The 12,550-nt window shown below is 42.1% G+C and overlaps 1 protein-coding gene across 5 annotated transcripts in view; it reads right to left on the bottom strand.

The window, feature by feature from the left end:
- The window catches only part of RNASEH2B (ribonuclease H2 subunit B), a 76,423-nt gene that overhangs the window by 23,721 nt on the left and 40,152 nt on the right, over positions 1-12,550 (bottom strand). For all 5 annotated transcript variants that reach the window (XM_070800124.1, XM_070800120.1, XM_070800121.1 and 2 more), the window contains exons 6-9: positions 9,942-10,006; positions 8,052-8,157; positions 5,274-5,355; positions 3,760-3,802 (exon numbers count right to left, since the gene is read on the bottom strand). In XM_070800124.1, the coding sequence (XP_070656225.1) occupies positions 3,760-3,802; positions 5,274-5,355; positions 8,052-8,157; positions 9,942-10,006 (296 nt within the window). The remainder of the gene's footprint in view (positions 1-3,759; positions 3,803-5,273; positions 5,356-8,051; positions 8,158-9,941; positions 10,007-12,550) is intronic.

Genomic DNA, 12,550 nt, shown 5'->3' with positions numbered 1-12,550 from the left:
TCCTACCGCGTCTTCACACCTCACAACTGCTCTCATAATGGTGGGCCTCTCTCCAAGCTTCACGGGCACCCCTCTCGGACAAACCACTTAAGGAGTTTCTCAACTCCTCTGAAGTGCGCCAGGCATGCACTTCCTCCAGGTATTGGTCCCTTTGTGGCTAAAACATAAGCCACTTCCCTCCTCAGAACAACCAACCCCAACTCCTCTGCCTCTCCCTGGGATCGGCTGTGACCTTTCCTTGCATGGGCTTCCCTGGTGGCTCAGCTGGTAAAGAATCTGCCTGCAATGCGGGAGACCTGGGTTCGATCCCTGGGTTGAAAAGATCCCCTGGGGAAGGAAAAGGCTACCCACTCCAGTATTCCGGCCTGGAGAATTCCCTGGACTATATAGTCCATGGGGTTGCAAAGAGTCAGACACGACTGAGCGACTTTCACTTTCCTTGTATAGATATTGCCTTGCTTGTGGCACACTTGGCCAACCCAGTAATCAGAGGAATGCAGGTGTAACCACCCATACGGGCCACATACTGGAAGGCACTGGGGCTGCTAGTAGTTTGGTGTGTCCCCATGGCGGGGGAGGGGGCTTTGCCTCCCTTGAGGCAATGCTCTGTAACCTGTCAGATATTCTATCGACTCTGACCAGGATTACAGGGGATCCCTTTATTTCCTAGCAGATGTAGTGATGCAGAACAGAGAGCCCTGGACTATCTCCCAGCTGAGCAGGGAGGGTCTGTGCAGTAATCAGTAAACTGTGCTGCACCGACATCGACACCCCTGGCCAGGCGGAAGAAGGCGCCCAAAGCACACACGAACAGGCCCCAAGGCTACACACTTTCAGGATGGGTGACCCCCGTGCCACCCGCTTCTGGCCTGCAGTCAGAGGGGTGTTATCAAACATAACCTGGTTCCTGCCCCTGCTTGGACCTCTGACTGCAATCCTACTTTTACTGACTTTTGGCCCTGTCCCTTTTAACCTGCTTGTTAAGTTCGTTTCTTCAGGTTACAACAGAGTCACCTACAGATGATGATACACCTGGAATTTCAACCCATGGCACCCCACTCCAGTGCTCTTGCCTAGAAAATCCCATGGATGGAGGAACCTGGTAGGCTACAGTCCATGGGGTTGCAAAGAGTCGGACATGACTGAGTGACTTCACTTTCTTTTCATGACAACGGGGATCACCAACATCCGCGGGACAGGGCCGCAGCCTCTGTCTACTCCCCACTCTCTGTCTCTGCCACTGTCAAGGACCCCGAGACCTCATCTCTGACAGAGGGCAAGGTGATCTGGGCCCCGCAGGCAGGCACAATGCCCCTGCTCAGCTTGAGGCAGCTTCAGAAGACAGATCATGGACCCTCTGACCCTTAAAAGATTTGAAGGGTGCAGACTCCTTTAGGGGAACGTCAGAGCAGGCCATTAGCCAGACGTGAGCAAAGGAGGGGGCATGGGTCGGGTGACCACATACATCTTACAATGACAGAGGTCCAAGGGGCAAACAGAAAAGTGGGAACCTCTGGGCTGACAGGCGATCGTAAGTCTTGTGATGACAAGGGACCTGGCAGCAAACAAAGAAATATGGGAACCTCTGGTCCGAATGTCACCTTTTGCTCACTATGCCCACGTTACAACAGAATTAGCATTGCACAGAGCAGTGCCCACCGTGCACCGGGGCCATGACAGATCCGAGCAAGACCACACAAGGACAGAAACTCCCCCTCATCTCTGGAAGGTGGGGCTGGGACGAAAACCAGGAAATCACCCCCTCAACCCCGCCCCCCTGAATGAATACTCCACCTAATCCTTCACATCCCCTATAACCAGCTTGTCTAAAGGAAAACTGCTGCTTTCCATTGCTGCTGCTCTGAGCCTGCCCAGGCTCCCTCCTGACAGCGTACTGTCACTCAATAAACCCTTTGCTTACTTTGCCTCCGAATCTCATCTGTGAATTCTTTGTGCAACAACAAAAAAAAAGAACCTACCCTCCAGCAACCATATCAAAGGCTAAATCCTTCAAGGGCAGTTTTAGATCTCTGTGTTACTAAGGAAGACAGATATTTGAGAGAAAGAAATATGCCTCGTTTTTGGAAGGAGAAAAATAAGAAAGAAACAAATATGCCTGTTACCTTAATTAGAGCAAGACAGCTATATTTATGTCCCCTGGTGCTGCTGTGGGTCTGCCCCAGATCTAAAGACAACTTTAGATCTTACACCAACTGCTTCCTTCAGTGAGGAAAAGATGAACCTCCTTGGACACAATTTGCTAAAAAAGGTCCCCAACTAACAATGATGCACTTTAAATTTTATGCCCTTTCCTAAAAGTCAAAGTATTGAATGTTTTTAGAACCATCACCACCTTCATACAGTATACAAATGGGAAAAAAAAAAAAAAAAAAAAAATCCTGAGAATGTTGGCCACCTAGAAGGCAGGGAAGAAGGAAAGTTCTTTAGCATCCATGTTTCATTCATTCACAAGGTACTCATTATTCTGCTGCTGGAGCATGATGGCCTCACGGACAAGCTGGTGCACGTGTTTATTTCCCTGTGTCTGGGCAGCACTTACTAGTCTGCAGCCAGGCCCGGGCTTAGGGATGCTACTCTTTGCTCTCGGGTGTGGTCTGTGAATGGCTTCTCTACTCCCTGTATCTCAGAGTCCACAGTGCAGAGGAGCTGCGGGTGGCGATTTGAAAACATCTAGCAGAGGAAAGGTTTTTCACTGATTCACAAAGATTACACACAAACTGCATTGATCATTTCGAGTATAGACAGTAAAGTGTGGTCATCCTTGCTCAAAGAACTCTGTGTTGCAAAAATCATGTTCTATGCACCTCTGTGCCTATGACAATTAAATTTGGCAAAGTGAGTTTATTTTAGGGGCTCCAAAATCACTGCAGATGGTGACTGCAGCCATGAAATTAAAAGACGCTTACTCCTTGGAAGGAAAGTTATGACCAACCAAGATAGCATATTGAAAAGCAGAGATATTACTTTGCCAACAAAGGTCCGTCTAGTCAAGGCTAGACGGTTTTTCCAGTGGTCATGTATGGACGTGAGAGCTGGACTGTGAAGAAAGCTGAGCGCCGAAGAATTGATGCTTTTGAACTGTGGTGTTGGAGGAGACTCTTGAGAGTCCCTTGGACTGCAAGGAGATCCAACCAGTCCATTCTGAAGGAGATCAGCCCTGGGATTTCTTTGGAAGGAATGATGCTAAAGCTGAAACTCCAGTACTTTGGCCACCTCATGCGAAGAGTTGACTCACTGGAAAAGACTCTGATGCTGGGAGGGATTGGGGGCAGGAGGAGAAGGGGACGACAGGGGATGAGATGGCTGGATGGCATCACTGACTTGATGGATGTGAGTCTGAGTGAACTCTGGGAGTTGGTGATGGACAGGGAGGCCTGGTGTGCTGCAATTCATGGGGTCGCAAAGAGTCCAACACGACTGAGTGACTGAACTGAATGATTAATAAAGTTAATTATAGGATCTAGCTCATGCAAGAAGACTTAATTTTAATTATGATTCTCTAATATGTCAATGCAGATATTGAGCTAGAACCAACTCTTCCTTGATTTTCATAGCACCTTATTTATGATTCACCTAAAATCCATGAAAATAAAAATACTGATGGAGAGCAGTATAATCTTGATTCCACATAAGGTGGATTAAGATGCTTTAACATATACTAGAGTAAACTAAATGTATGTGGCAAAAGTATACTATTTTTCCACGTGCTCCAAAGATATCTTAGTCACAGTTTCTTACCTTTGAGGGAGGGTTTCGGACTGAAGCTGGAGGTTCTGGAAGCCTGAGGAGTGAAAAATAAAAATCAGAGTCATGGTTTTTCATAGACAAGCAAACAGAATGACCAGGCCAACTTAAGACTTAGTAAGTCCTGATTTCATCTAATAGTCTCACCTCCATATATCTTACTGTTCGATCACCTCATTATAAAGAGTGAAATTTTTCTAAGTGAAAAAATGTGCATTTAGCTACTTAATTCTCTGTACTGGAATTCTGAGTTAAAAAATAAAATTCAAAGTCACTGGTTGCAATGGAATTGCTTTCCTTTAGTCTCTATAAATGTATTTTGGTATGTATTTTTTCACCATAAATGGTGAATCTAGCATATACTTAAAAGTGAAAATTATTCTGTTGACAAGAAGTCACAGGAACTTTACTTTTCTATTAAAGAAAAGTTTAACTGACACATCCTTCTCTCAAGTCTTTAACTGAAACTTTAAAATTTCAGCAGAAAAGAATCTAAAAAAATAATGGAATACAAAGATATAAAGTCTCTAACAAGATAAGCAGGTACAAAGAGACTCAGGAAAATAATAAACAGAAGGGTATCTTTATCAATTCAGAGCAAGCTTTCAACATACTATATTATACTACAGAAACCAGTTTCTACTAATTGTTCTTTAAGTAGGACCAAAAATACAATTTGCTAAAAATGCAACCATAGCTATTAAAAACTCATTTTATTTCCACGTATCAGAGGAGAAAATTATTCTAAGAATCAGGAAAAGCTATTAGATCATCACATATATGAAATTTTAACAGTGGTTGCTAAAATATAGGAAAAAACATATCTTTTTCAGCCTAAAGTAGAGTTTCAAGTGCTGGGCATAATAAAAATACATAGTGAACAGCTAATGATTATAATAATAAAATAATAAAAATGGTACACAACCTTTAAATGTAACTTTCAAAAATATTTTACTCTGCTATCTACTCTTTCCGTCCCATGAATCAAATTAGTTAAGTCTGGCTGGGGATAAAATTTTAACACAATTTATGCTCTAACATTATAACAACTCCTAATTCTAATTGTAACACTCAGGGGTTCTTGGAACCAGTATCCATTAAATTAATTTGTTCCAATCAAAAAACTGTCCATTAAAAATCACCTCCAAACCATAGAGTCTGTGACGCAACTCAAGAATAACCTCTTATCAGAAAAAGTGATACGACAAGCCATACTTGCTTGTGCACTCTGTCGTGTCTGATTCTTTGAGACTCCATGGACTGTAGCCCGCCAGGCTCCTCTGTCCATGGGATTTTCCAGGCAAGAATACTGGACTAGGCTGCTATTTCCTCCTCCAGGGGATCTTCCCAGGGATCGAACCCACGTCTCCTGTGGCTCCTGCATTGGCAGGCACATTCTTTACCACTTGAGTCATCTGGGAAACCTTATATAAGCCATAATGAAACCCTATTTCTAGGAAACCAAGCACAATTATGCTTAATTACGACTAAAGATGGACCATACTTACTTTAAATATTTAGATAAGTCATCACTTAATTGTTTAGGGATGTAATCAGATATCAGACCATGGGCATAACGAACATAATCCTCTGAAAGAAACAGAATGGAGAAAAAAATTTAGTAATAATTATGGTTGCTTCACAGTCAAACTGACTGGAGTTCAAATTCTGGCATTATCTAGCTTTGGAGAGGCACTTAAGCTTTTTGTGTGTGTGTGTCGGGATGCTCATATCCACCTGTCAGAGTGGTGGGGGGATATGATGTATGAGATATATACGATGACATTGAAGATATGATGAGATAATAAAGTATAATACAATATATGCCCACTAAATAACAGATAAAAATTCAGGGTTCTTCTCTTAGTTGAGGCCCTTGAATACAAATAAAGTTCAAACATCAGATGTAACAAGATGAAATAGTCATCTTTTCTAGGTTGGTTTCAATATAAAATAAACCTAATTACTGAATAATAATGAGTATGCTCATTTAAGAGAAATAATATACAATGTGTCTCTATTAAGCACTTGCTGAATGTTACATATTACCCCAAACTAATGGGATGAAGTTGCTCAGTCGTGTCCATCTCTTTGTAACTACATGGACTGTAGCCTACCAGGCTCCTCCGTCCGTGGGATTTTCCAGGCAAGGGTACTGGAGTGGGTTGCCATTGCCTTCTCCAGGGTATCTTCCTGACCCAGGGATTGAAGCCAGGTTTCCCACATTGCAGGAAGACTTCACCGTCTGAGCCACCAGAGAATCCTAAACTAATAAAACGCCTTAAAAATGTAAAAAACAAAACTCAACAGAGTGTATAATCATGACGTCTACAGCATCTGGATTTTCAGTACTAAAATGAAGCTCTGGTATCAATTAGATACAGTTACAAAAGAGAAAATCTGTTTTAAAGCCCTCTTCCTCAATTTAGTCTTTTTTTTGTAGACTACTAGGGGATAATCACACTCAATAGATGGGATAATCACAAGGGGATATAAACTACCAAAAGCACTATCTCAGGCTTGCTGCTGGGATATTCATTTCCATCTTTTTTCCCTTTTCTACATTTGACATCAGGATAACAACCTGCCTCAGTATTATCAACAGTTAGAAAGGGACTGCTGCCTGGATGCCCTGATCTCAAAGTCTTTAGGAAGAGACTTTCACTGCCAGCACTGAGAACTGAAAGTTATCACTGGACCCTTCTTTTTTAAAAAATTAATTAATTTTTTTTTATTGAAGGATAATTGTTTTACAGACTTTTGCTGTTTTCTGTCAAACCTCAACATGAACCAGCCATAAGTACACATATGTCCCCTCCCTGTTGAACCTCCCTCCCATATCCCGCCCTATCCCACCCCTCTAGATTGATACAGAGCCCCTGTTTGAATTTTCCGAGTCATACAGCAAATAAGAAGGCCAACATATCTGTTTGCTTCCTCTGGCACATATCAAGCTAAAGGTCTAAAAAGGCGAGAATGTAAAGAGTATAAAGCTTACTTTATGGCTGGAACACTAAATGGCAATATAGCGAAGCCCAGACTCTTAGATGTAGATATTCGTTTGGTAAAAACACCAGACTCAGAGTAGACAACCTGGTCTGCTAGCTAGGATGGGTGACCCTGAGTAAGTGATCTACTTCTCGGAGACCACAGTTTTTCATTTTTAAGATGAGAACATCTGTCTAAACAACCACTAACATCTCTTCTCCTGCTTTACTGAAAATCTTTGGTTTTATGTATCCATCCATCACCCATGATCTATCCATCTATCCGGCCAGCCAGCCATTTGACTCAGTCTCTCTCTCCTTCTGTTAAGCCTATCAGAGACACTGACAGCTAGTTAATTCAGATGCCAAGGGCAGTCCACCACTCCCAGAATGGCGGGAGCCAGCCATCATGTGTGTGTGTAAGGTACTGTGAGGTGGATCTCTGCGCATCAAAGACTGCCTGAATCACAGCCAATCACCAACAGGCTGCTTGGTATTTGTTTTGTAAATGACGAAACTCAGATGTTTTGGAATCATATATTTAGAACAGGGGAACACTGAATTAGAGTTTAAAGTCAGGAGAATTACTGTCCTACCATTTCAGAAAGTAAATTGTATCAGATAGCTTTTGTTATTCAACTATACATATAAAGGTAAGAGGACACTACAATGAGAAAGGCAAAAGAATGTATCTTAAAGAATTAATTGTCCAGTGAATAAATTTCATCTAAAATCACAATATTGAGACCTACAGTAGGACTTATGCTTCTGGAGAGAAAGATGCAAACAGATAAGCTCTGGAAATCCTTGCCCCCAAGAACAGTACAACAAAAAGGTTATGAGTGTGGGCTTAAGTGCCGGGCGAGCTCCATCAGTAGTTCAGCTCTGCCGTTTACTAGCTGTGTGACTCGGTACACGGCCTCCAAAGTCGCTGTAAAATGAAACTTGGAGGGGGGCTCAGATGAGCTAGTATGTGCACGCTGGCAACTTAGTAAAAGGCGTGGCACGCTACACACCCTCAATAAAGGATAACAAGGGTCGTTATTACTATTAGTGCAAGATATAGATTTTGTGAATGAATGACTTAAGTATCAATTAGTGATAGAATTGATCTACAGCACAAGTACTACTTGGTTTTGAAATAAAATGCACACCTGCCGTGAGATCCAAGAGAACACATTGGCAAGAATGTGAAGTTTCTGAGACATTAAGGTTTTTAAATCCTAAGATGGGCATTTACACATTGGCGACTTACTCCAGACAAAACAAACAAAACAAAACAAAAAATGATTCGCTTACCGTCCTTGTCACTGGAGACCTGGCCCCCAGAGAAAAATGCAGTAGACTGTACCCGGGCACTGACATTTACCTTATTGGTTTTTAATGCTGCCATAGTCTGATTAACCTATGAAATAACCAAAGGGAAATATCAGGATATTTTCAACTAACTTTAGACACCCTGACTTTTCAGACTTTCTAAACCCATGATTCCAATCCATTTAAGGTCCAGGAAGAAGTAGTACGGATCTAGATGTATCTTCAGAAGATAAGAGATGGCTTCATATTTGGAGACGGGTGAGGGGTAGTGACTACGCTGCAGGATGAGCTCAGTATGTGGGCTTCCTAAGGCCTACACCGTGCGAGAGCACGGACTCTGGAGGCAGGCGGCTTGGGTCTGCTGTGACCACGGACTGCTTACTGAACCTCTCTGTGCCTCCACCTGTGAAAGGGAAAGAAAGATAGCACCGATCTCACAGGACTGCTGTGAGGACTAAATGAGTTAATGGATGTTAGGCCCTTAGGACAGAACACGGCACAAAACTTGTGTTTTATGATTTTCTAAGGAGAATAAATAATATAAATTTCTCACTTTCTAGGAATTTAAGAAAGGAAACACAATAAATATAAACTTCACCTCATTATTTCATATCATTATCATTTGCTAAGAGCAAAAACTAAATGCCCAGTTTCTGCTCAGCACTTCTCATTCTTCATCTACACAGAATCCCACAAATGCAAAGACTACTGATGATGCAAATGAAGAGTGAAACACACGCACTTTTTAAACCTTTTCCCTACTTCGCCCAAACGAGCCTGATTAATACTGCAAGGCTCATTTCCATGTTCCCAGGCTCCCAATGTGCCCATTAACATGATGTGACAATCATGTTTTTCATATAGAAGACAGAAGAGAATCTTAGGAATCACTGCTAGAACTGATATCCACAAAACTTGCAAAAACTTTGTCATCCACAGATCTGGTCTGGTGAGATTCCTTATCACTGTGAAAGTAAGCGATGGCTTTTTGTTTCTTCACTATATGCACAGTAAGAAATACTCAGCAACCGAATACCCCAAAACATATATAAATATGTTATAGTCATACTTAACACTTGCCCTTATCTTGTGCTTTTTTTAAAACAATATAAGAATATATATTTGATTATACGGAATAATCTCAGTTTTTTCTTTTGCAAATTCTTTTCCATTATGGTTCATCACAGGATATTGAATAGTTTCCTGCACTATACAGCGGGACCTTATTGTTTATCCATTCTATATATACCACTTTGCATCTGGTAATCCCAATTCTCAATCCAACTTTCCTTTTAATTCATCCTCATCTATCCTAGCCCATTCTATTCCATTCCATTCCAAGAGAAATACTGGTTGTGATCCACTAAATTGATTGGGAGAACACTGCAAGAGATCTTATATTGAGTTTAATTCTTAGGATCACCAAGACACAGGGCTTGCCTGCGAGAAGACCCATCTTCAGCATCTAGACGCTAAACCCGAACCCCGTCTGCCTGGCCCCTGCAGGTCGTGTGTGAGCAACGTCAACTTCTGTGATGCCTGCAGGACCCACAGAGAGTACACGTGGCCCTGCTGTTACCTGGCTTGGAAGACTCAAGTCTACACCAGCAACTAGCAAGGACTTCTTCATTCAGTGGTGAGGGTCACAGGGAAATGGGAACAAGCACGTCAAGCTAAGTCCAGAGCCGCCTGAGTTAGGAAAAGTGCAAAGTCAAAGATTCTTCTTGCACTTGGCAGATTTTTGTACAGCTTCTCTCTTGTAGGTGGACTTTCAAGATGGTTTTTGGGGTCAGGCTTACTACCTTCTCTCTTAACATTTCTAAAAAGGAACATTAAACTCTTTCTGCCACAAGGCACTGAGAGGTACTGTACCTTTTTTTCTAGCCATTTTAATGTCTTCTCTTTGCTGTACTTGTAATATTTCTTCTTGTCTACTTCTGGATTAAAAGAAAAAAAAAAAGACAGTGCAGTAGGTTAAGCAAAAAATAAACTCATAAAGCTATTTCATATACAAGATAACAGTTTAAAAATTTCAAGGAATTCTCTGGTGGTCCAGTGGTGAGGACTCCGTGCTTTCATTGTGAGGGCCCTGGTTCAATCCCCAGTTGGGGAAGTTAAGATTCCACAAGTTGCAAGGTGCAGCCAAAAAATAAATAACATTTTATATACTTGAAAAACTCAATTAATAACCCTGAGAGCATTCTTGAGACACTGGGAAAAAAAAAATTCCTAAACAGAACTGGGACATCTTAGGTTTCACCAAATATTAAATGAGTGAGAATTTAAGAAAATTATCAAATTATACAAATAGTTCTCATCACAAGGAGAAATTTTTTTCTCTTCATTGTATCTATATGAGATGGTGGATGTTAACTAAATCTACTGTGATAGTCATTTCAAAATACAAGTAAATCGAACTATCATTCTGTACAATATAAACCTACACAGTGACATATGTCAATTATTTCTCAATAAAACTGAAAACAACTGTACCAACAAATCTGGAGGAAAGGTAATTTTTTAACTGAATATAATTGATGTACAATATAGTACTGGTTTCAGGTAGAGTGATTTGATATTTACACATACTCTGAAATGGTCACCACAGTAAATCTAGTTATTGTCTGAAAAGGTCATTTTTAAAACTCAGCAAATTAACACACCAAGCCATCTTCATTTTTCTGAATAATTTTAAGATCACCCCAATGTTCTCAAATGAAAGACTTCTTTTCTAAAATAAAAATGGAAATCCCAAGAGAGAAAATTGAAGCTAAATGCAGGTGCCTAAGAAGTTCATTGCATACATTCAGGAAAAGAACTGTGTTAACTACTTAGAACTGTGCTGGTGGGACTGGTGGAGAAAGAAGAAGAGATTTATCTTTTAATGTATTACCAATATAGCCATAGCTATTTCAGGGGAATTTAGATTTATGATAGGCTCAATTTGGCCCTTTATGGGGATAAAAGTTTCATCTCCTATAAATTATACTTCCTCTTCTCACAATCCAGCTAGCTTTATGTAATCTAACGGCTTAATGTCACGTATAGCATATATATGGTATATGACATTAAGCTGTTATTTCCTTGGTAACACCTCATTCACGGGGTTTCTTGCTTTCTGTGCAATCAGCAGGGGCAGCTCTTCCCTCCCGCCTCCACGCAGGAGTTAGCTGCAAGAGCACTGGGATTCCTAAGGCCAGATGCAAGCTCGCCTTTCTCTTTCCTCCGTAATCATGGTGGGAAATGGAAACTGCTTACTCAGGGGTGGTTTTCTGCAGACGGTTAAACTGCTGGAGTTTCAGTAAGACGGTTTGTACGGGGAGGGGCTGGCCTGAGCCAGCTCTCACTGTGTCCTCCCCATCTCAGCCTGCGGGCACTAACTAGAAGGCAGAGAGTCGGGGCTGGCCCTTTGCACCCGTGTCCGCAGGATGTGTCACCGGAATAACGAAACGGCCTGCTGGGGAACCAAGGCATGTGAGACTAGACTCAGCCTCCCTGGAGCTGATGCACTATTTCTTTGTACAAAAGGAGGGCCGCTTCTAAGAGCACACAGCCACCACTCAGAACATGTGTGCTGCTGAGTCTCAGACCTTCCGACTGTTGCCTGAGGCAATCTCCCTAGAGGCTCCCATCCGCGAATCCCACCTTGACTCTGCCGCTCGCTTGTCTCTGCCTCCAAATTTCGTGAAAGGATGATCTACAACCTGCCACAGTTTTCCTTCCTCTTGCTCACGGTCTGAGCCCCTTGCAGGCCCCTTCGCTCTGGAAATGCTGGTTCAGAAGAGGAGACCAGGCTCTGAGCTGTACTGCTGGGGCTCCTACACCCCCAGTGCGTGACGTCACCTTGGGAAGTCACCTATCAAATGAGGGCATGGCACAACATCTGGCACACAGCAAGTACTTCATATTATTTAAGAAAAAATGAAATAACTCATTAGTGATAATAACATCACATCTTCAGGCCTGTGCCAAGTTCTTCACACATGTTTTCTCACTGAATGCTCAGAATGAATCTCAGGTGGAGACTACTATTTGTCTCCACCTTAAAAAACTAGGTTTGAGTGAAGTTAAAATAAATTGTCCAAAGTCACTGAGCTGGTAAACAGGAGCACTGGATTCCTTCTCAACCTGGATGGTGTCTGAGAAGCCATGGATTTGGTGGTGTTCATTGCGACCTTATGGACTACAGACTGCCAGGCTCCTCTGTCCATGGGATTCTCCAGGCAACAACACTGGAGTGGGTTGCCATGCCCTCCTCCAGGGGATCTTTCCAACCCAGGGATCAAACCCATGTCTCTTACACCTCTTGCATTGGCAGGTGGGTTCTTTGCCACTAGAGTCACCTGGAAAGCCCGGATATCATTTTATTAGTGTGTTAAGAAGTCTTTATACATTTGGAATACACACACACACACACACACACACACATATACACACACACACACTATCAGATATTTGTCATGTAAATATTTTCTTTCAAC

Source organism: Bos indicus, chromosome 12 (genome assembly GCF_029378745.1).
Source record: "Bos indicus isolate NIAB-ARS_2022 breed Sahiwal x Tharparkar chromosome 12, NIAB-ARS_B.indTharparkar_mat_pri_1.0, whole genome shotgun sequence".
NCBI lineage: Eukaryota > Metazoa > Chordata > Mammalia > Artiodactyla > Bovidae > Bos > Bos indicus.
The sequence above is the reverse complement of the archived record's forward strand: the minus strand, read 5'-3'. Positions and strand labels throughout refer to the sequence as shown.